The sequence below is a fragment of the Calonectris borealis genome, chromosome 2 (genome assembly GCF_964195595.1).
Source record: "Calonectris borealis chromosome 2, bCalBor7.hap1.2, whole genome shotgun sequence".
Classification (NCBI taxonomy): Eukaryota; Metazoa; Chordata; class Aves; order Procellariiformes; family Procellariidae; genus Calonectris; species Calonectris borealis.
Genome location: NC_134313.1, coordinates 158,887,614 through 158,911,584, shown reverse-complemented (window position 1 = coordinate 158,911,584; position 23,971 = coordinate 158,887,614). Strand labels below are relative to the sequence as shown.

The 23,971-nt window shown below is 41.5% G+C and overlaps 1 protein-coding gene across 1 annotated transcript in view; it reads right to left on the bottom strand.

The window, feature by feature from the left end:
• Positions 1 to 21,972, bottom strand: part of ADARB2 (adenosine deaminase RNA specific B2 (inactive)) — a 315,194-nt gene extending 293,222 nt beyond the window's left edge. The window contains exon 1 of the mRNA XM_075144105.1: positions 21,013 to 21,972. Within this exon, the coding sequence (XP_075000206.1) occupies positions 21,013 to 21,112 (100 nt within the window). The 5' untranslated portion in view covers positions 21,113 to 21,972. The remainder of the gene's footprint in view (positions 1 to 21,012) is intronic.
• Between the last annotated feature and the right edge of the window lie 1,999 nt (positions 21,973 to 23,971).

Sequence of the window (23,971 nt, the reverse complement as noted above, 5' to 3'; positions counted from 1 at the left end):
TTAAGAGAATGAATTATCCTCAGGCATTTTTCTGCTCAGGTAATTTTGCATGTTTCTCTTCTTCCTTGCTCTGTCCAATTTTAAAGGTCCAATCCTGACTGAACTGCTGAGCACTCCGCTCTAGCATTGGTTTTAGCAGAACATAAATGCTCTTTGCACCTCACTAAGGTTTGCCAAGCATCGCAGAATTAGGCCAAATAATTAATTGCTGTCAGGCAAGATCAAATGTCAAAGAAGTAGCCTTTGAAAGGTCACCTGCAGGTTACACACTCAGCTTCCTCAATGCCTAGAAATAAAATCTGATGCCATTCAGCAACATTGCTATTACTTTTACAATAGTAACCGGGAGGTCCCAAACCAGATCAGGACTGCGTCATTTCAGACATAATTTAGTGGTCTCTAAAGGGCTCACAGCGCAAAGAGATTATAAATAATAATGATGAACGTATTCTGCCTGTCCCCATGGACCCCATGCAGAGGGGAGGCAAGCGGCTTGCCAAGGTCACAAAGATGACGGCAGCAAAGCCAAAAGTCAAACTCAGGGCTCCTGAATTTAACAAAATCATCTTTCTAATGAACTTTGCAAGCAAACAAGACACACATGCAACTACCCAACTGGAACCCCTACATTTCTCAAGACAAAATTTAAGAGCAAAATGACAAAGACTTGTTCTGAAAAATCTGTCCTAAAAAATCCAGTCTGGGGTACCACGGAAAATCAACACTCACCACCTCCAGCTATATACGCTGAAAAAAAAAGTCAAGCTGGTATTCAGAGATGATTATTTTTTAATAGTTCTGGCCTCGAAGCAGCAGCTCACATTCCCAATATTATAGGGAAGGAGGAAAGCAGAAACATATCAATCACTCAACAAAGAGGCTTGTCAAGGAGTGGGCATTTTTCTTTTGTAGCATTTTCTTCTCAGCAGCTGCCCACGTACAGCCTATCAGGAGATATCTCAGGTGTCCATCAGAATATTTTTCTGTGCTCTCTCCACTGTTAGTGCTTGAGCTTAATTTATTTGTCAAGTGCTCATTTGGGAGTAGGACTGGGGCGTGGGGGAACATGGAGAAATGTGCTCGTTTCATCATCATACCGCCCTACCTCTCTGCTTTCTGTCAGCCTGCAAATATTTACATCAGACCTGCTGGATTTCTGCATCTTTTAGGATTTTTTGTAATTAATTCAGTCTCAATATTCTCCTCATTTCCATACTTTTCAAACGTCATTTCATCTCTTTTGATCTGCTTCCATTTCTTTTCTCCCTTCTCCCTCTTTGCCTTCATGCTCTTTCTGAGTTTTGAAATGGATTTTATTGGTTGATAGAGGCATTTGAAATGCTTTCAGAAGCTGGGCCTTGGAAACACAGGATAGCACTTGCTTAATCACATTTCTCACCTAGAACCTGTATAATAAGGGTGATACATAGGGTGTGAGGCTTCGAAGCTACTAGTGAAGATGAGCTAATGGACCTTGGCCAGCCTTAATTAGAGTTTCTAAGCCAAACCTTTTCCTCCTCTGGCCATGAATGTGTCAGCCTATCAGTTTTATAACAGCTGTCAACCTCCTCTGACTAGTTTATCTTCATCTTTCCTATTTTATGTGTTGACACGGCACCAAAAGAGTTATTTCCCTGCAGCAAAGGGGTCCTTCGCTCTGCAGGCAGAACAAAAAGTGCCTCTTCTCCAGGGCACCTGACCCTACCCCAGAAGGGGCCATGTGTGGCATGAACCACTGCACCCCTGACTCCCTGCATCTTCAGGATATGGCAGTCTGGCACTTAAAAATGTATATACACATATATATACACACACACACATATATCTCTGCTACAAAAAAAAGCCCCAAAAGCCCCCCAAACCATCACTTCAATAAACCCATTACTGATGTGCTGGCACCCAACGTGAATTGCCTTGCCTGCCAAAAAGGGTAGAGTGAAACAACTTCTTTTCCTATTTCAAACTAGTTTAGGAAAGCTTATCAATTGTATATGTGTTTCCCGGTGGAAAGCTTCCAACCAGCTGTGCAATGTGTAAATCAAAACGTGCCTCCTTAATAACAAAGGCTTGTTTCGATCAGGATGGGCTGATAAATTGCTTTCTGCCTGAGGATAAAGAGGATGGGCTTTAGGTATGTAAAAATGGTAAATATTTCTCTTTTGCTTTTGTTCTTTCCCAGCCAAAAGCATCTTAAGAGAGCCATCTGTTTCCTTGCCACAGAAAGAAAAAAAATTAGGGTTACCAGGCTCCCTAATACTATTCATCCGATTTTGCCTTGAGTTAAATGTTGGAGAACCATCCCCATTTGGGAAGGTTTTAATTCTGCCACTGGCTACGATAAATGCTGCTTTTTCTATCCACTGCTTGGCTTGTTTGTCTCCAGTTTTTTTATTTCAGCTAGACTTGCAAAAGAAATTACAGTGTTCTGGTGCAAAATGAATGGGATTTCCTCATTTCAGTTTATTATCTTCATCTATTTCTCTCCACTAAAGAAGAGAGAAAAGTCCCACTCATCCTCCTGCCCTCCCCTCGCCCCCAGAGAAAGTGGCAATTGTACCATTAAGCCTCGAGTGCTTTACATATGCAAACACAAACACAGTGCTTACAGGAAAGATCTTCCCTATCCATATGTTCATCTCCTTCCCTTTACCTAAACCAGACGATTACCTCAGCAGCTCAGCTGTGTTATTGAGACATTTCAGCGTGAAATTTGTTTTTCCTCACTGAACTTTAAGCGGAATTTCAAGTGCCAAGTCTCCAAAGCCAAGTGGGGCTATTAAGAGATAATTACTAATTATGCTAATTTGAGAAGTTGTGCTATTTCTTTCCCTGGTCATTTTATCTGCAAGCTCTCCTGAGAGAACAGTCCCCATTCAATGTTAATAACCTTTCCAGGCTAAGCATTCAATGGAGGACAGTGTGTCCTAAACCCAGGAATATTTTACAGTTAATCTAGATATGTGGCTATAAATTAGAAAGAGAAGCAAGTTGCACTAATGCTAATGACTTATGTTATTAATTTTTTGCAGTAGCAGAAATATCTGATTCCTCTCCATTCATATATTGATACAGCCTTTTGCTGACGGTTTTATTTTAAATGAGAGAGTCCTCAGTGATTTGAAATATTCAGTACACCAATAATATTTCTCAGCGATCATTTTCTAATCCTACCTATTGCAAGATCCCATAATAATAGATTAAAACAAAGAACAGATTTGATTTGCATTTTCTAAATGTCTCATTTATTTTTGCCTTATTTATGTAAAGTTATGAAACACATCTTTCCCAAGTTCTATACACTGCTTTTTTTTTCTTTTATTTTTCAGACAGCGGTTATTGGGTTCATCATATTCGTCTGTGGAGTCTGCTGATAGATAAGAGACTTTTTTTTTTTAATAAAATAATTACTTTTACAGGTTTTATTTGATGTATAATTCCATCCCTGTTCTGTGGCAAAACATACATATTTTACATCCTTCGTATTTATAATTTGTTTGTGGAGTGGCAGCACCCAGAGCCTGCTTGGCTTGGCTTACCTTCCAAACACAGAGGCGCAGAGACAGCCCTCCTGCCGCACTACTTGTTGGCAGAACCTTGTTTCTCTGCTCCTCGGAATGGATCTCCCAGGTAAGAGCACGATGGCCGCAGACGAAGTCCAAGATCAGAGCCGCTCCGTTAGGAGACCGTGGTTACTCTGATCTGACCGCGAAGGCCAGCTCCTGCAACACCCGGGCACGCAGGCGTCCCACCGAATGGGAAGCCTAAGAGCAGCTCCCGGGAACACGGGCTGCAGGGTCACCCCCTCTGTCTGCCAGTATAACATGAACGCCATAAATATTCAGTGGGGGACAGCGACATCTGAAAACAGACGAAGAACAGAAGCGTGCGCCTGCCGCCAGGGAGGGCAGGGCCCAGCTCGCAATCGCAGGCTGCCCCCACCCGCAGCGCCGGCGCTAGCGGCGACGGTGGCTGCCTTTCCGGAGCAGATAAACTCCCGTCCTCGTCGGAGTTCATCATCTAGCTTGATAGCTCGCTAAATTGCGTACCAGCGGGGTTTTTTAATGACTGGAGTCCCACTGAACTCCTTGCTTCACAGCCACCGGCGCTGATCCAGCTCTCTCGGGGCCCATGTCCTCAGGGGCGCTGGGCGGGGGGTCACGCAGCCGGGCAGGGGCTGCGGCATCGCAGCCCCCAGCCACAGTAGCCACGGTTCCCACAGCTCGCCAGCCTTCTCGGCCACCTCCTCCGCCCGGGCTGCGGCGGGGTCAGGCCTCCTCTCCAAACTCCTCTCGCTGCCGCCTGACAGCATCAGCTGGAGCCGCCTCCGAGGGCCAGACGCTGCCCTTGCTGCACGTCAGGGCTCCCACGGGGGAATTTTTAGCAGAGTTTACCTCCGTGGACACCAGCCGCAGGTCCTCCCACGGGCAAGTGATGTAGGTATGCTGCTGGATTTGGCCTCGCGCTGACCACCAAAGACAGCAGGGCATAAATAGCTTCAGGTACCTACGGGTGACCACAGCTGTGGTACAGCTTAAGAGGAGAGTGCAGAAAACAGCAGACATCCAAAATATTCTTATAGGAATTGGGCCCATAGCCTATTTTTTTTTTTGCAGTTTGCAGCATCTAGATGCAGAGTAACTAAGCAAAGATCCCCTCCACGCAACCAAAATAAAAATGAGGATTGAGTGACAAGAAAACAAAGGATAGCGGTTCGTACTTGGATTTTTCACTATTTTTAAACCATATACAGGCCTAAAACCAGTGGGTGCATTTTTTTAAAAGGCAAAGAATGTAAATATTCAAAATCTTGGGTAGCACCTATTTCTGGAAAATGTAACACACAGCCCTCAGACTCCAGTTCAGCACTCCCAACGTAGGAGTGGGAGGACTGCGTTCACATGAGACATGAATTAGGGCCTAAAAATATGTCCTAGTAATAAAGGAGAAGATAATTTTAAGTTTCAGCATTGCCAGTTTCAGAATAAAGCTTCCTTTAGTGGAAATCCATTTTGCAAGTGCGTGAACCCGCCCCCAAACCCCAGATAAACATCAGGTAAGACACGTCTTCCTTGCGGATGGGGCTGGGGGGACCAACAGGCCACTGCGCTCCCACCAGACCACCGGGAGACAGAAGAAACACGGCTGTGTGACTCCCTAGTAATATATCTCTCACAGGTTCATGAGCACATCCAGCAGAACTGGACTTTGTTTGGACATCTTGTGATCCCAACATTTCAGCAGCTCACCAGCACACGCTGAACTGAAGTCCCTGACCTGCACCTGGACAGACGCACACAGAGTTCATGGACTTCTTCATAAAACAGACTTTCTGGCCATGCTCAATGGAAAGCATGTGCAGAAGGCAACGTAGGCGAATGTCTCGCGTGCGAGTCTCACCTCAGCTCTCCCTCTGGTGGACAGATTGTTGTAGGTGGGGTCTTGCATCTCCCCAAAGCCCCATCAACTCTTGAGACATTGCATCTTCTAAAGAAACACTTTCTTGTCCCAAAATTGAGCCTAACCAAGCTGCATCAGAGTCAGCTGCTCCTTGCTTATATATTGCTGTCCAAAGACAGCAGCTAAGGGGACCGGCTGGAGGCTGAGAAGAGAGCCATGCATCCGGGCAATACAAGGCTGTAAGTGAATAAATATCTGCAAGAAAGGAGATCTCTTAAAAAACAAACAGAAAGAAGAGGCAGTCAGGAGAACAAGATGCCGTATCTCCTGAAAGGTCTACTGGAATATTTAAAATTAGTTCTTCCTGGAGACAGACATGAGCGCTAGAGACGATTTCAAAATGCTTCATGGGCTCTGTTGGTCACAGACACACTTGTTCTGCACACTCTGGGAAACCAGCAGACTGGAATCACAGCCCCAGAAAGGTGCTTCACCTCATTGCTAATTCTAGCTGAAATGAAGTTTCCTGCACATGTTATTTCTTATTCATGTTTGAAATTATTTTTTAATCTAGTACCTTCAAAGATCGCACAGAGTTGTGAAAGAAATAAAAAAATCAATTAAAAAACAATCTGACATTGTTTAGCTGTTTTCTTTCCTCTTATATTTCCATAATGAAAATATTCATAACTACATTATTTTACAGTATCATTCCAAAACCTGCAGTAACCCTATTGAGAAGCGTTTGGAGCTCTCACAGATTTTGAAAGGTTCAGATTGCATGAATAACAGAAACGCATATTTGCAAAAGACCCCAGCACCCGGCTGGCACCGTCAGGCCTCCAACCGATGTAAGAAACTACGTACGGGACAGCCTGAATACCCGCCTTTGGCCCAGTTCAGGCTGCAGAGAACAGAGTCCTTTGGATGGACAAGGTATCAGCTGCAGTAGAAAGGAGAAACAAGCAATTTCTACATAAATTATGTGACACTTGGAGACAGACGGTTCCTTTTGGAGAAATAAATCCTCTCTATGCTGCTAGCTGGTGCTTGAGATGGTGACTAGGGCAGTAGGTGGGATGAGCAAAGAAATATTTTTTTCATGACTCTTCTACCTGTCCTGGCAAAAGTACATCTTGGCAAAATTTCTCTTCCACTATCCCTTCATGCTGTGTCAGGGAGCGGGGAGAGAAAGTCTGCAATCCCACAGTTTCCAGCTGGAAATAGGTAATGGCAAATGGGTACTTGATCCCCCTTCAATCCCTCAAAATCTCTATCCCAACTGTATCAAAAAACGTGCACAGCAAGTACAGCTGAGAAGAATGCTCCCTGCACAAGCTCTGAGCAAACAGGCTTCGCACAGAGATCTTGACAAGGAGTGGAGAGAAGCTCAGACCTGAACTTCTGAAGGAGGACGGTCCTTTCACTGCCACCAGTAGTGGGTACAGCTGCAGGTCCCGTAATGTGATTTTCTGAAAACCATAGATTTTGGCGTCCTACGATAGGATGAAAATGTTGGATTTATTTACTTTTCATATATATACAAATATACGTATGTTTCTATCCTACATCTTTGCAAAGAAAATTTTGAAAATATAAACTGATGAAAGCTGTGCAAAATAAACAATTAATCTATCATTATCTTTTCCCAGCCACAGTTTCTTTAAGTTGATTTTTTAAAAAAAAATGGACATTTGAGGTCCCAAATTCTACAAAAGATTCCTTGACTTTCACTATTTCCCTGCAGCCTACCTGCATGGATTTATTTTCAGGCTAACAGCCCAGATCATGCAGAGTGTAACATTTCGCCCTTAAAAAACCCAGTCATAATAAAGAACAAACCATGATGAGATGGCCTGAGCCTAAGAGAAAAATTCAGAGCCTAAAACTGAAGGTTTGCTAATTAATCAGTTATAACAGCATAGGGAATTACAAAACATGATTAAAACACACTGAAAACAAGAAAGACAACGGAGGATGGTGAAGGGAGTATGGAAGCAGCTCTGTCAACAGAGGAACATCTCTACACAAGCTTATGAAAATGATGCAGCTCATAAGAAACTTGTGTTTAAGAATTAAAATCAACTACAACAACAAAAAGACAATGCTATGAACCAAATAAATTCCTGGAAATTTGGCTCAATGTTTATTAAAAAAATCGGGGTTTGATTCAAGCTCCTTCTGAAGCTTGGGACAAAACTTCCACTGAGTTCAGCCCTTTCTATAAATATGCATGTACGTTCATATACGCGTTGCTGGAGCACATATTGGCACATTAATATGCATAGTACTAGAGTGTCTGTGTTTAAGTATATAAATAGAAATTGAATATAAACATATGCATTCATAGCTTTGAAGTTCCATTAGTAACAAAACAGCGCAGAGAAATTATTAGCATTTTTACATGATGATTTCTGTTTAAGTCAGATACTGAACTGCTACTGATACTTACTTACAAGGCATTCAACAGATGGGGAGTCTAGACTGATAACTTCTGTGGTATGCAAGTGTCTTTTTAAACCTCCTTTAATATTAAATTCTGATGCTGTGCTGTAGGGATGAAATAAAGTGCTTTCCTTGAGTGTGCAATTTTAACTCCCTTGTTTTCTTTTTGAAACTCTAATTTGGCAGCGACCCATTACTGATAGTGCCAGTTAGCATGACCCTAACCCCTATAAAAATTAGCACTGAGGTCAATCTGCACTGAAAACAACGTGACCACCCATATGAGAATGACCTATGGGATGAAGGTCCCATAAGCCATAGGGCTCCTGGAAAAGAAAGATTCGCATGTAACAGCGCAGGATCGGGCTCCTATTCTCTTCATCTCAATTCTGCTCTCAATCTTTCTCTCTTCTCTAGTGGAAACAAAAAAGGGAATTGTGCTTTTGCTCGCTAATTCTCAACGATGTTGATGCATGCATATTTTCTGTAGCATTACCTACTCAACAAAAAAATAATCTATCTATAACCTTAATGTACATAATGGATGAAAGTGAACATTATACAAGTGAAGATAGAAAATATTTTTTCTAGTTCTTTTTACTGTTTTGGAAAATGAAGGCAATAAAGTGCTATCCTTTAGAAATACCACTGCTTACTATTTACGCAATTTTAAACTATATTACTTGGGTAGCATTTATTTGTGTGGTTCATTGCTTGCCCTAAGAGACCTTAATTCATTCAAAGTATGAACTTGTTCTAGATTTAAAACGGTAAAAGCAAACTAATGTAGAATCATAACGAAATCACCTTCAAATCTGCTTACGTTCTCACTTTTCATACAAACCCCCATCATAAAAATAATCCCCCAAATTTCTCTGAGATTATTCCAGCAAATCCCATGCCCATCAAATCCTAAAACATACTCCACCTGCTAGTGAAACTATCACAGTAATTGTCTGGGCTTTTATCTAATGAATATGCATTACAGCAGTCAAAAGTCTAACTTAATCTACGTTACCGGGGAAAGTTTCTGAAACAAGCTGTTGCAGAGAAATTTATGTAATATGTTGTCAACATTCGGCAGAGACAAGCTGTCTGCTAGAAAGGGCTGATGGAAACCAGTTTCCTACATCCAGTCAGGGAGCCGTATTGTTGCTACCCTTAAACCATGCTTTTGGCCACAGATGCGCTGGGAGCATCACATCTCGTCGTACCTTTAGTGTGCCTGCCCACCTGTACTTCACCTCTGTGCAAAGGCTGTGCTGATGATCACTGAAAAGTCTCTTTTTGCCATGTGGGTTTCAGTGAGTCATCATCATCTCTTCTACACTGCGCAAACTCACTGATACCTGCTGGAGCACGGGGAAATGGCAGATGGAAATTCAGTGGATGGTCTGTACGAGGTCTGTGCATGACTGCACCTGCAGACAGGTATGTGCCCGATGCCAGCATTTGCAACGATATAGCAGGGGGCAAACCAACAAAAGGAAAATGACTTCAAACTAAGATTAACAAGATTAACAAACCACTCTTTTCATCCAGCTGCCTGCATACGATGCACACATTGCTTTTGCTATAATGGCCATTAGACCAAGTCTCAGCTCCTTACCTTTACTTTTTGCTGTCTCCCATTTCTGTCTAAACAGCACAGAAACCCACTTCACACGCCAGTGTCAGAGAAACATTTCTTCAGCTCAGGAAGCAGTAAGAAGATCAGTTTAGATGTGATAAGACAGAATGAGACCTAAGAAATATGTGTTGGCAAGTAAGTGCATTACAAACTTTTTTATATGCAAAAAATTTTTAGGAAAAGAATAGTAACTTCTTATCCAGTTTCTGATTCCACAAAAAAATTACGCACCTGCATATTTGTATGCAGATCTTGTTACTTATTATTTACTGCTTTTCTGAGCAGCAATGGAATGACTGAACAAGTGATTTTGCTGAACCAAGGCCATACGTTACCCCAAAGACCTTTGATGATATATCACTGTAATCAGCCACCAATCTCATATATACTTTCATTTTTACAATTTGTATGAAGAACAGATGCTTCAATAGGTGAGGATACACATGAGGGGATTAAGATAACAACAAGAAGGGGAGGAAAGAGATGGGTGTTTTGGTAAAGAAAGAAACAAATTCAAAAAGTGTAAATAGGTGATAAACACATGGATCTTCAGGGTTACATACACTATGTTTTCTTTTAAGGGTGGCTTTTTGGAGCTTTTGCAGTTATCTTTTTAATCATTAATACAATAGATTGAGACAGCTTCTGTAGTGTTTAATTCATACTCCCGTTAAAACTCTAGCACTACAAGACCCCAAACAGTGTGCAATTTCTTGCTTCTTGCTTTCATGTAATTTTGGAGACTCTTGATGAGGGCTTGGAGTTTTTTGAGGCAAAATTAAAGTAATAATGTATACGGAATAGATTTTTTAAAATTGTTTTTAACTTTTAGAATTACTTTTGTAGACTCAGAAACCAGGGCTTGGTTCTTTTTTTTCATCATAGAATTGTCTGCCATTTTAGTCAAAGAATTGTCTTATGATTAAAGAGTACAGTCAATTTACAGTGGTTTTAGCTAAAGTGGAATAGTCTCCTGGTTTTCCAAGAAGCACGTGCATCTACAAAATTGATGAACTACAGGCAAGGCACAAATGTAAGCAGTATTACTAAGATTTTCAATTGAAATAAAAGTTATTAAACGTAGATAATATTTAATCTTACTGAAATTAAGTGATTCATCTAAAAGGAGCAATCTCATTTAAAAAAAAAAAAATCTGTAACAGTTTCGATCAATTCCATAAGCAAATTCTCACACCATCTGAAGGAAGTAATGCATGTGACAAAAATAGAGTTATTCTACAGATTTGTCAGCAATGTGCTGCTAATATTGAAGAAGGACTTGCCTTTTACATGTGAGCTTGGATACATAGAAACCTCGCCCTCAGTATGTATAACAAGCCATTCTGGGAGAAATCAAAAGCCCTCGAGGAACTGAAGAGCAAATGCGATTTAACACCAAGGAAGAATCTGATGCCCAAGCATTTGTTTACATACAAAATAGATAAATAAATAAAAAAGCCCTCTTCTTTCAAACACCATCAAGCAGATGGGCAGAACTGCTTTGCAAACAGACGTAGCAGGCTGCCTCGCAGGCAGGGATTATACCTGCTCTTGCCTGTGAGCACCGACTGCCGGCGTGCAGCGTGGCACGCCGTCCGCCTTGAAATGAGCAGCGCTCCCAGGGACCTGCCATGTCACACGAGTATTTCGCAGTGATAAACCCAAGTGATGTGATGCAGCTACAGAAAAGATAGGTACAACCTAGAAACAGGTTCATTTGATACTTGAAACAGGAGCAACAGACTCCTGAATTCCTACCTCTTGCTAATTAATTCTGCAACAGATTTATTAACTGCTCTGACTCAGTTTCCCTCTCTGTAAACTGGGGGAATGTGGCCTCTCTGTCTGTGAGAGTTAGTAACAACTTCTCATAAATACTTTGAGCATGTACCTAGTATGATTACACTGATGCATTTTTATTAACTCTGGGCAATAAAAGTCCTTGCTGGCTAGGACGAATTGGAATTATCTGAAGAGAAGGATGACCTTAGTCACTGGCAGGGAAAAATAGTCCAATGTGCCTTACATCATAAAAGTATAAATTTAATAAGGAATTCACTGGTAGCCTTCAGGAAAACCTGCCAAAACTCCTTTGTCTATCGTTTCTTACCCCATTTACGCAGAATGTATCACCAGCTTAAAAATGTGCCTGGGCTAACCAATCTATAAAGCAGTGTTCTGTTAAACTACTTCTATTACAAACCACATTTCTAAACTGTAAAGGGTTTTTTTCATTTCTGACTAATCAAAACCAGTGTACATTTTTAAAAGTCCCCACTTTTTTTTTTTTGATACCTAATAACCATCTTCTGTTAACTGGTACTGTTAGTGTCTCACTGCCTGTTTTAACCTTACAGTTTACACCTTCTGCCATAACATGCAAAGACTCCAAAATTCTTCAGGTTTTTTAACAAAATGAATCACAGCTAAAGTCTCATTTTAAAAGTATTATTGCCAGGGTACAAGTTAACCTAGAAAGACTTGCTTTTGACTTGTTCTAGCAGAACTGAAATGCTTCACATTTATGCTTGAATACTGTATATTTCCTCTTCTCCCTGCGTACGAAATCTAAAGGATTCACACAGTGAAACTTTTTTCTTTTTTTTAAAAAATCATCAAATGACTTGTGCTCATGGATTTCAGCTGAAGGCACAAAAAGTGTTCCTTGTGGGCACAGCACCAGGTAAAGCAAACCTCTGTCATACAGCTGTAAAAACTGGTCTTTATAAATATGAATTGAAAACGAGTCAAGTATCTTGATTTTAGAAACAACAGATTTTACAGATTATATACATCAGATGCTTTAGCATAAATAAATGATAAACACAAATCAATCAATACTCTCTGTAGTTGCAGCTGGAGAAGACCTGCTGTCAGTGATATTAGAGAACATTCCCTTTTTGTGCTGTTTCTTTTAAACTCCTAAATCCAGGAGCGGCAAGAGCTGAGCTCCAATTTAATTACTGTCTGTGCTGCTCAACAATGGAGGCAACTCAGACCACTGCGGCTCTGCCCCTCGCCTCCCAGAATCACCATTCGTATGGACATGTAAATAGCAATTCATGACTGGCATGAAGGAGGGAAAATACAACCTGGAAATCACCTAATGAAAGTTAATTTCTGTTAAGTATTGTTCAAGAAGCCACAGGTATTTTGCCTGGCGGTTTGTGGCAGGGCTGGCATGGGTGTAAAACAGAGCACGAGCTCAGGGTTGGCTTCTGCTCCCAATTATGTCAGTTCTTCCACAAGATTCAGCTGGAGAAAGATCAGCACACAAAGAAACTTAAGACCAAATCCACCTTTTTGGTAAAGGTTCGGGGTTTCCTGACATGAGTATTACAGGCTCCTGCATAAGCTTCTGTCTTCACCATTCTGAATTACTTCGCTACTCAAAAAAACATACCTACAAAATAGAACATAGAAGCATCCTAAAATAGACTTATAAGAAGTCTCCTTCATTTATTTATTTTTCACTCTAAAAAGAATCTTTTAATCCTTGCGCAGTTGTGCCTTTGTGATTTGTCTGTAAGACTATCAGTATTACATACAGGAAGATCATACACAAATCCTATGAGAATATTTATATATTTTTAAAATTACAAATTCATACGGCATGTATGGATGGACATGTATAAACACACAAATGATACAAATGTGTTTTATTTTTACATCTCTAAACAAAATACTCCAATGTAATATAAAAATTTATCCCTCGTGCAAATATTTTTTGGACTCTACAGGCTTTAAGACCCCTTGTCTAATATAACTTGGAGTTTATTACAGTCATTCATTTAATACCGCTAGACAGCTGAAGCAAAAGTTTGTATTTCATACAAAAATGTACATATGTACATATATGTTAAGGCACAGACACATGTATGTAGCAGCACAGTGCTGCCTCCCTGACTCATGCTGAGAAGTTTCAATTTCAATTTTACTGTGAGTAGGGGCAGCAGCATCAGGCCTTATACAAAGGTAATACATTACTACAGTTGGCTTGATAGCCATCATTTTACATTCGTTAAACCCCACTATTTAAGGGATAAATAGCCATTTCACAGTCTCTGAGAAGTGGTAAGAAGCAGGCAATTGCATAAAATTAGTTGTGTGTAAATCTCTTTCTACAGAGATGGAGCTAGAATATCTGTCAAATTCTACTTCTTTCTTCCCACACTTCCCAGCAGCTTTGACTCTTCATGCTGTTTCATTAGCAGTTAGAGAAAGGTGACTCTGCTAATAATTCTGAGCACCGTTTCTCTTATAAGGAACAAAGATGATTTAAAAATGGGGGAAAAAAAAAATATCACACTTTAGCACGAAGTATTTTGCTGAGATCTACTTATTGCTCATTCCTCAGTCCCAAACCGCACATAAAACGCCACCAGCATGTACTGCAGGTTTCAGAAGCAGCACTCACAAGTGGCACAACTCCACAATCAGATGCAATAGTTGGGACAGCGTTGGGACCAAACCCTAACCCAGCAGGAACACTTTCACAAGGACAGACTGTGGTTTGCAGGGGTAATCCCCTACTACACAATATTCACCTGATGACGATGCACTAGCAGTCACACCGGTAACTGTGTTTTTTTCTGCTTAACAAATCATCATGTGTTTGTAAAGTTCGTTTTCACCCCCTTTTATCCCACCCTTTTGTTTCTTTTTCCAAGGGAATAAGAAATGGGGGGGTGTATTAATTTTTATTGTTATTCTCCTAACCTCACTACAGCATCAAAGTAAGAGATTGGGAATCAGTCTCATTTTCAGTCTATTTTTACATACATCGTGCAGTTGAGTAGGAACAGAGAGGAAAGCGACTTAAAAAGCCGCCAGGAATATTCCCAGGAACTGCGCCTGCCTCCCTCACAGCTGTGTTCCCGGTTTTGGGAGGCAACGGGCGGATGGATGCGCATTGCCACCGCCGCGAAGCCGAGCAGAAGGGCACCTCCTGAACCGCTGCGCTACGGCTTCAGCTGTGAAAACAGAGAGTGCAAAAAGCCTCAGAGTGAAGAGGAGCAATTAAACCGCCTACAAATCACCTTTCCTCGTAATCCAAGTCAGTCAGGAATCAGATAATTTCCTGAAAAAGAGGATTCATATCTCATATTAAAAACCCCAAATCCTTCTTAATGTATCCTACCTAAAGTCAAAACATACATTCACTGAAGTGAGCAGCAAACTTTTTAGCGTTAGTCTCAGCTGAGCTAATCAAATACCTCAACTCCCTACACATCTTCAAATTTTGTTTTTCCATACCTTGAATGAATGAATTCCGCAGGCCAGCTACATACTGTCTCAACAGAAAAAGTCTTTCCACTCCTACTAAACATGCTGAAATTCTGTTTCCTTAAAGGCCTCTGTCTTTGTAAATAAAAAAATCAGGAATAAATCAGAGTAGCCTGTTTACCTTCTTTATAGTCTTTCCTTCTTTAATGTAATTTTACTGTATTCTTTCTTATGTTTATCTCCAAAGTAAACAATGTAAATCTTATCAATTTTCTTCTACTTAAATTTTACACATCCCTAATCCCTTTTGCCATATGTCTCTGAATCCTCCCTATTTCTAGTACACATTTGGGAGCTAGAACAGCCAGAATGAAACAGAATATACTCAGTGAAAACACACCTTTCATTCATTAATGACACCGTAATATCTTCAATATTAGCCCTCCTGCTCTTCACACACTCTGCCCTGCTCTATGCTTCCCTTGTTATCACGCTTTACTTAGCAGAGATTTTCATTAAACCATCCACAGTGATGCCCAGTCCTTAGTCCGGAGCAGGTATTGTTAACTCAGGGCCCAAAAATACGTCTTCATATTTCAAACCCGCCGTTAAGAAGTAAGAAATTCTAGACTGACTGAACGACAACGATAACACCATCCATTTAATGCTTTCTGTTAAAGCATTAAATTTGGTTATTTTATGACTCGGGGAGGGTTGCCTATTAGTATGGGTTGACAAGCTGCTTCCACCAGTTAACAAAGCGGTCTTTTAAATTTATTATATATCACAAGATGCTGTTAAACTCCTCTGGGTTGGCTGCTTCGTTTCAAATTCATACAGCGGGGAACAAAGGTCAGCTAGATCACGAAGGTAAGCACTTTATTTTACTATTGGAATTTACATAATTTGCAGGCAAATCGAGCTATTTTACGCAGAAAACATCAAGTTCATCACAGATGCCTTGAGAATGATCTATCTGCTGATGCATATCAGCTTTTTTTGGTCTGGATAGCTAATAGTTTACACAGAAAACACAGTAAACTGCCTGAAAGGTGTAGAGATAGTTAGCTGCAAACATAGGGATCAATTCAGGTTCATTACTACTCGCAAAACCTATACAATATTGGGAAGCAGTAATTCAAAAGTAGTACAATTAACGGAGATCAGACAGATATTTTAATGTTCGCTTTTTTGATGCAACTTGCTAACCTAAAGGGCATTAAAAGAACCTAAGAAAACAGTTTGCACAGAGCTTTAGTAGCTTTGATATTTCACAAAGCAATTTCGTCTGACCTTTAATTTTTAGTGCAGTGTTTTCCATTTGTAGGGTATCACTTCAGAAAGGGCTGCAGTTAAGTATTTTAAAACCTCCATTAATATCACTTAAACTGGAATTTGTAAGCAAAGCTCTCACCTTATGGGAGAATTTCCCTACCCAAATCACCAAGGAGGAGTTACAAAATTTTAAGCAATATGAAGCAATTTCCAACAGCATGATACTTTGCCGCTAGCTTTATATGCCTCTGCATCGTCACTAAAGAAAGCAAAACATCTGACTTAATTTCTGTGTTCAAAAAGGTAAAAATGGCTATATATGTCACTGCCCATGTAAGATAGGGTCAATATTTATATTACTGCTTTTTCTACTTACATAATGAATACTTCGAGGTAAAGTTGAAATATTTTGTTCTCTCTCAAAGTAAAATGCACCATTTTACTGTCCTCACACTTACGTGCTGTTGCTAGGAAGATACAACTCTGCTATAACCTAATTGTCTGCTATTTAGATATGGACCCATGAATCCCATATTTTTATTCTAAATTTAAGTTCAGTCATCGTAGCTAATGTCCTTGATGCTATCTCAAATTGCTGTCATTACATGGATCACTAGAAATTGGAGGTAATAGTAAAAGAGAAAAGAAAAAAGAAAGGTACCAAATTAGATGATGGATACAGGTTTAATCAATTTAATTTTATCACCAAATCCAGTCCCTTCCTCTCGAGCTGTCAGGGGACGAGATAAGTGGAACACATCTCGAAGCACGACGCAATCCTGTTGTGGGGAAGGAGTTGTGTCCCTGAACCTCGCCAAGATGAAACACGCTCATTTATTACTTTGGCATTGCAGGATGATGAAGAACCAAGCTGGTTTCCTCCCTCCGTCCTCAGCACAATCTTTCTATTTCATTAATTTTTCATGGAATTTCATTTCACAATCATTTTGCCTCTCTCACCTACTTGCTGCCCTTATTTAGTTTATTCTGTCAACTTTTATTTCATGTCCCGTTGTATCAGCAGCGACCTCGGCCATGGCTTTCCACCACGTCAGGGATACCCAATTCCCTCCTGTTTCCAGTAATTAACTTTAATCGCTAGCTCTATAAAACGGCATTACAAATAAGGTGGCTTATTTGTTGTCTTATACTGGAAAATAACTCAGAAGTGGTGTATCTCCAATCACCCGTTTCATATTTACTTTCTATATGTTGATTTCTAAGAAGTTGCCGGAGGCTGCTGAAGTGTGGCCTTTTTAGTTTTATCAGTAAACAGCAACTCTGCTTTTGTTTGGTCTACTTACAATCATTTATCTCAGAAAACAAGCCTCCTTTTCAAAATCTATACCACAGGCTATGAAATCTGCACAAACCGTGCTGAGGCTGCTGCGCTGAATTCTGCCAGTACTCTGCCATATTCCAGAGCCCTGGAGAAAACACAATAAGAACCCACAAATACAGTAACTTCCTATAAAGCCCTAAAAATTTTAAACAGATTTCTCTAAATCATTAGCCATAGTTTTCTAACCTCTGGTCATTTCATACACACAGATAAAAAAGACCCCAAACAAACAGAGAGAGAAATGTAAAATACCTATTACTGCTTTTACACGAAATTTAGTATGCAGATAATCTGGCAAGCATCCGTATTTATTTTTCATTAGGTCTTTGAGAAATTAAGATATTCCCATTGGGAGTTAACATACTTATTTTCTAAATGGCAATGAAAATATTCCTACCTATACTAATTTAACAAATGGCTATGAATATCCACATTTTAGCTTTTTAACACACTTTCTGCATGTAGTGTAAAACTGAATGGAATCACTATGCAAATATATGTTTGCAATGTGATGTTCATTGCATGGACATTTAATGTTAAGTCTTCAAGGTAGGATCTTTATAGTGAAAGGCTTGCTGGATTTCATAAGCACAAAAATAAGATGCATGCAAATTAATTATTGGACAATGTTATTGTACACTGGAATCACACTCAGTGTCCTACACTTCTCAACGCTCGATTTGCATACATGGAAATTCTCTTTCTCTCTGTCTCTTGCAGCACGTGTTTTTAATTGGTTTTTAGCCTAAACACACAGAGAAATTTAGCTATTCAGAATGTTGTTTGCCTTCCTTGCTTGAACTTGCTTTCTGCCCCCAGGAAACTCCTAAAACAGAGCATCCAGTTATAAAAGAAATGGAGCAAAGTGCTATACCCAGACACACTAATTTATAATTCACACTAACCAGGACAAAAATACGACTGGATACATGGAAACTAAATCAGAAGGGGAAAAACAACATTATTCTCTATTTAATAGTATTTGCTTCTACTGCTACACATTCCTAGATATTCTATCAGGCGATGTCTCAACCTGGTTTTAAGCACAGTTCATATGTAATGTGTAATAAAATATACTAAGTTGTATAAATAATTTGTTGAGTCCATCTCCTTAAGGAGTGGGGATGTGACAGATAATTTAATTTCCTTACTGTGATTAACACTCAATTTAAATGAAAGACTAGAGTGAATTTCTTTGTCTACATGTGTCCATAGGTATCTCTGTGTGTGTATGTGTAAACATATGTGTGTAGTTACACACTTTAAAGCATCTACTAAAAGTATTCTTGCTATAAACGACAAAATATGCGCTGGAAAATAGTTGAAGGCAAGTGTCTTTGGTGTAACTCTCTAAAAAGATTTTTCACAATCTATTAAATAGATCAAACCTGCAAAATAGTGGAGCCCATATTAATTCTCATAAAGACATAGTAATTTATGAGCCTAATAAACATTTTCTTGACTAGTCTCCAGGATAGTCAGTTTGTTAAACAACACCTTTGCACTAGATACCATCAAAAAAGACACAGAAATATACGATTAGTAAATAAACTAGCATAAGAGTAAAATCCAACAGGTTTTATACTGGGTGTGCCTTAAGTTACAGGCATTTTTTGCCAGCATAAATTTACAGGAATGTGTATTTTTATGAATATATACTGTGATTACATAGAAAAGAAAATCAAAATCATATGAACACAAGCATCGCTCCCTATAATTAGTATACTAACCAACTACATTATTTGGAAAGTGGTTACAATAGAACATTTGGAGGAATAAAAAAATTAACTCTTCAAGTGCACATTCTTACTGATATTGGTCAGTCAAGCACTTTCTAGAATGCCATCAACCTCCAGCTGTGTATACAGTAAATAGCTGTCATCTACCAAGTTATCGTTTAGCAAGTTTTTGTGGCTTTTTAAGACATTCAACTTCCACCTTATTTTGGCAAAACAGAGAGCAACAAAGGATGCATCAGAAAAGTCTTATTGAAAGACCCCCACTTTTGTCTGCTGCTTAGAAACAAAATTAACACTTATAATTTACCTTTATAACAAAGCACCTTTCCTCCATCACATAGATTAATGGATTACTCTTTTCTCTTGGCCAAGCACAGGGTAGCTAAGGTTAGGCTAAGTTTGCGATTCCCTAGAAAAGTAGTTTTGCTAGAACAAATATGGCATAAAGAAGTCTGCAGAGCACAACTTAAGTACAAGCAGGTTTAAAGAGACTGAGTATGGGAACTCTCCCTTTGCTCAGCATTTTAAAAATTATTCTGTAATGGAGCGTAAAAGACAGCCTTTGTCACCAGGTGTTATAGCATGCTAAAGATCCGGAGTAACAAGTCAAGGTTACACACCTACTGGAAGTATAGGTACATCTGCACGGCTGTTGTTTTCACTTGTGCGCAGGTCACTATTTGTTACTATGATTCTGAATATAGAGAGTTCAGGCATGAAAGTTAAAATAGTGACAATCCACTGATACAGTCTAGCATTTAGCATTTGACTAGTTTTTGCTAGTTACTATACAAAACGTGCTTTGGCACCTTTCTAAAAAGTTCTCAAATACCATGCTTGTTGGGTTTAACATAATCAATAATTAAAAGACACAGCTAATGGCGCCTTCCAAATTAGGATTTCTAGACTTAGAAGAAGAAACAGCGTATCCAAAGTACGAGTTTGAGTTGATGAGCTAACTGACTAAAACTTGTGTTAGTCCCACATAATGATGACAATTACAGGTTAGATGATATTTACTGCTTAGATAAACACTTGGAGTTAGCACCTCTGCAATCAAATGCATTGCAGCTGGGCATCTCTGGCGCTCTGCTTCTCGTACCAGTTCATTTTACTTTAAAGTGTTCACAGTCTGTTAACTTTGGCTTTTTCAGGCAAAACATCAAAAATCGGGCAGCAGTGTGTCATCCCCTCTACAGCAGAAAACAGGGCAGCCTTGCGAAGAGCTTTTATCTAGGGCATATTCCCTCTTCGCAATGACATCCTGGAGCTTCACTTCTCATGCTCATGGCAACTAGCGCCTTCCTAACCAAGGTTTGCTTAGGGCCGGGGAACAGCATCAAAATAGCAAAACTCGGTGGACCGTACCTAAGAAAAGAAAAAAGAGGCAGTTCGGGGGGCGCAGCGCGCCGGCCGGGAGCTGCGCGCTGCCCCGGGAGGCTCGGCGCCGCGCTCTGCCCTGCCCGGGGCCCGTCCTGCCCGCTGGCACAGCCGGGCTCCGGGGCCCAGCGGGACGGGCGGCAGCTCGGGGCCAGGCTGGCGGCGCTGGAGCCGGGCGGGGCAGCGCCGGGGCCGGCGGAGCCCCCGGGACGGCTCCGCCGCACCGCGCTACCTCGGACGGGGCCCGCCTAGTCCCCGCCCGCCGGCACCCCCGCGGGGTTCAACCTCAGCCCAAAACAAAGAGAGGGGGAGAGCGAACACTGCCCGTCCGCTGGGGAGAGCGGCGGCCCCTCTCCTCCCCGGCCGGACCCAGCCGGCAGCGGATCGGCGCGGCGGGGAAGGCACCGCCCGCCCCGCACCGGCCGTCGGGGCAGCAGCGGGGCCGGTGCCGGCGTGCGCCATGCCCAGACAATAAACACAGGAACAGCCGATGTGTCTGCCGGGGCGTGTGTGAGGGAGACAGGCGGAGAGAGAGAGGAAAAAAAAGAGAAAAAAAAAAAAGAATAAATTTCTCGTACCTTTCCTCTTTGATCTCCTCCTCCTCCTTCTCTTGGACTTGCATTTCAGCTGCCCGCTCGGCCCTCCCGACGCCCTGCTGCTGCCCAGGACGGATGTCATGCCTGTACTTCAGCGACACAGCACCGCGCCGAGATGTTTTCCTCCCGCGGAGTTTCTCCTCTTTCTGGAGGCGGCTTTTATAGCGCGGTGGGTAGGGCCGCCTGCTCGGCGCTGCCCAGCCTCGCGGCGAGGGGTCGCGCCTCCGCCCCGACGTGCCGGGCCCGGCCGGGGCGACGAGCGGGGCGGCCGCGGCGGCTCTGCCGGCCCCGCGCCCACTTTTTGCACCTCTGCGAGTTGGTGGGCACCGGCCGATTTGAAGGCAACGGTGCGGGGGTGGGGGGAGAGCGGGGGGGGCGGATTTGCTGCTGCAAAGTCTCCCGCAGCCCAATCGCTCCCGCCGCCCTGCTCTGACATCAGCTCCGCCAGCCCTCGCCCCCAAACTCCGCTCCCCCTGGGCTGCCGGCTGTGCCCGGCTCCCGGCAGAAAGCGAGAGAGAATGGCCCCGGAGGGAATAAAAACATCTTGCCGCCTCGTCTGGGAGAAGCCGGAGGGGCAGCCTGCAAGAAAGAAGGCTGCAGGCAGGATCTCAAGCCTTTTCTTTTTTTTTTTTTTTTTTTTCCTTCGCTTTAGACCATGTGGACACTGAACACTGCTTCCAGAAACAGAAATGCCGCTGCTGTCCTCCCTAACCAAAGACTTATTAACTAGTTCACTAATTGCAATGCTTATTATTCCCAGGGAAAGCATGAGTTACTGTTGAAGGATGCCTGTATTCACAAACCTTATGCAAGAGGCTAAGTGTAGCGATTCCCCTTGAATCTCCAGTTATTTTTAAGGTACGTGCTCTGCTAAATTCACGATCAAGGGCAAAAGCTCTGTGAAAAGAGGAGTGTGTTGTCGCTCAGACTAGTACATTAACACTCTGCAGTGCCTCATTTAGGCAACTGTGCAATTAAAGTGTCGGGAGCAGAGGGGCTTTTACAGAGAGGAAGAATGACAACAGCATTCCTCTGAAAAGCTTGACTACAAAGCATTACACGTTCATTACAAAAAGCCAAGGTATGCAACAGATAAGATACTGCTTTAAGTTACAAGGGACCTACTGCTTCTGTGCTCTATCCTCTTTAGTTATTATCTAACTTAAAAATATGTATCTGGAAACCTAGGCAGTGAATGGAAAACGGAAGAATATCAAGAAAAAATTGTGCTAAATAATTAATGTCATCATTAGTGCCTACTGCATTTGTAGTCCGCTGGAGGAGCACAGTAAAACCCTGTTTATCAGAACTCCTTTAATCTAAAACTTCCTCTTGTTGGAATGTAGGTTACCCAGCTCCTGCTGCTAAGCACTTCACTGCAACTCTCCCAGCTATTAGAAACCTTCTGCATTTGGCTGTTTTAGGCCTCCATCATTTTTGGAGGAGGCAGAGCTACACGTTACATAGATTTTCAAAAAAATAAACAAAAATATTTCATAAAAGTCTGAAAAGTACTTATTAAACCAGGATTCGAATGACACAGGCGTACCAAGATGATGTCACCTCTTGGGCCCCATCCTCCACGGAGCAGGTTGCATATGGTAAGAAAGCCCTGTGTACCCTCAATTTTAGCTATGTGGTGCAGCACAAAGCACAGGGGGAAGCTGCCCCCCCCACCTTACCAGCTACGGTAAGAGAGCCTGTGAATTTAAACCCATATGGCTTGGATGTCAGATATAATTCAGGAAGCCCTGCATGGAAGTTGGTTTTTACATGCGGAGCTTTTACAGGTTACTGGCTGGGTTTTTTTACAACATACACATCATCCGAAAAATCAAACCCTTTGAACCGCTACACAGCTTAAGTAAACATCTTTTTAAAAAGCTTCTGCCTATTTCAGGGAGAAAAACATGTCTGCGGGAAACCAGAGAGGCAATCGCTATTTTTTGGTTTTAGCTTGAGCCTTCAGCCTTTAACCTTTCTCCCCTTTTCCTTCTGGTTTCTGTTGTCCTGAGCACAGCTGACCCTCATCTATTAATGTGACAAAAACTTGTAGTTGCGTGTGAAGTAGCAACGCTACTGCAAAACACAGCTGCACATTCAACCGCACATCAAACTTCTGACCAGTCTGGAATTTAAGTCACTCAATTTAGAAGCCAGATTTAGAAAAGTGTCTTCTATGTTTCAGTACCAATCTGTGCTCTGTCCATTAGGGTTCTAAAAGAGAAGCAAGATCCAATTAGAAAGAAAGTGAGATCCCAGGACATACATTCATTTTTAGGAGTGGTTTCAAGCTGAACACATTCTTTAAAGTTTCTGAAGACCTTCTTTCTGATAACATTTTGTTTTACTCTCAAAATTACTGGAATCTGAGGTATTAAGAAGATAGACTGGCATTGCCAATCCCTAGAGAAGTCATGCTACCAAGCCAACCTGAAAAGGCACCAATTCTCAGAAACTGTCATTCAGTGCTAACAATTTCAGGAACTGCTTTTCAGTTCTAGGCACAGTTGTGAGAAAGTATCAGCAAGCCAACATTAGCGACAGCTGAGCTATACTGGTAGTATAGCTCCCTCCTCGGCTGGTTTCAGGATTGGTGAAGGCATGAAGACAGCTTAAGTCATGCTGGTGGAAGGTTTCCCCTTGGTCACAAGAAACGGTGAAGGGCAGTCATTTTTTATAATACCCAGCTGCTAAGTCAATAGGATTCCTTCAATGTGCTGTGTTTATTCCTTTAGTTCTCCACAATGGAAGGAGTCAGCTTCTCCACCCAGTGACGTCCCCTTTTTTAACTTAAATACAAGGTTACACGTCCCACACAACTGGGTCTCTCTCTCCTCCCAGGCAAACATGTACATGTTTTCAAGCACTACAGTAAAGTGACATAAACTCAATCTAGGAAATACAAAACCAGTATCAATGAGGCAGGAAAAAAGCTAAA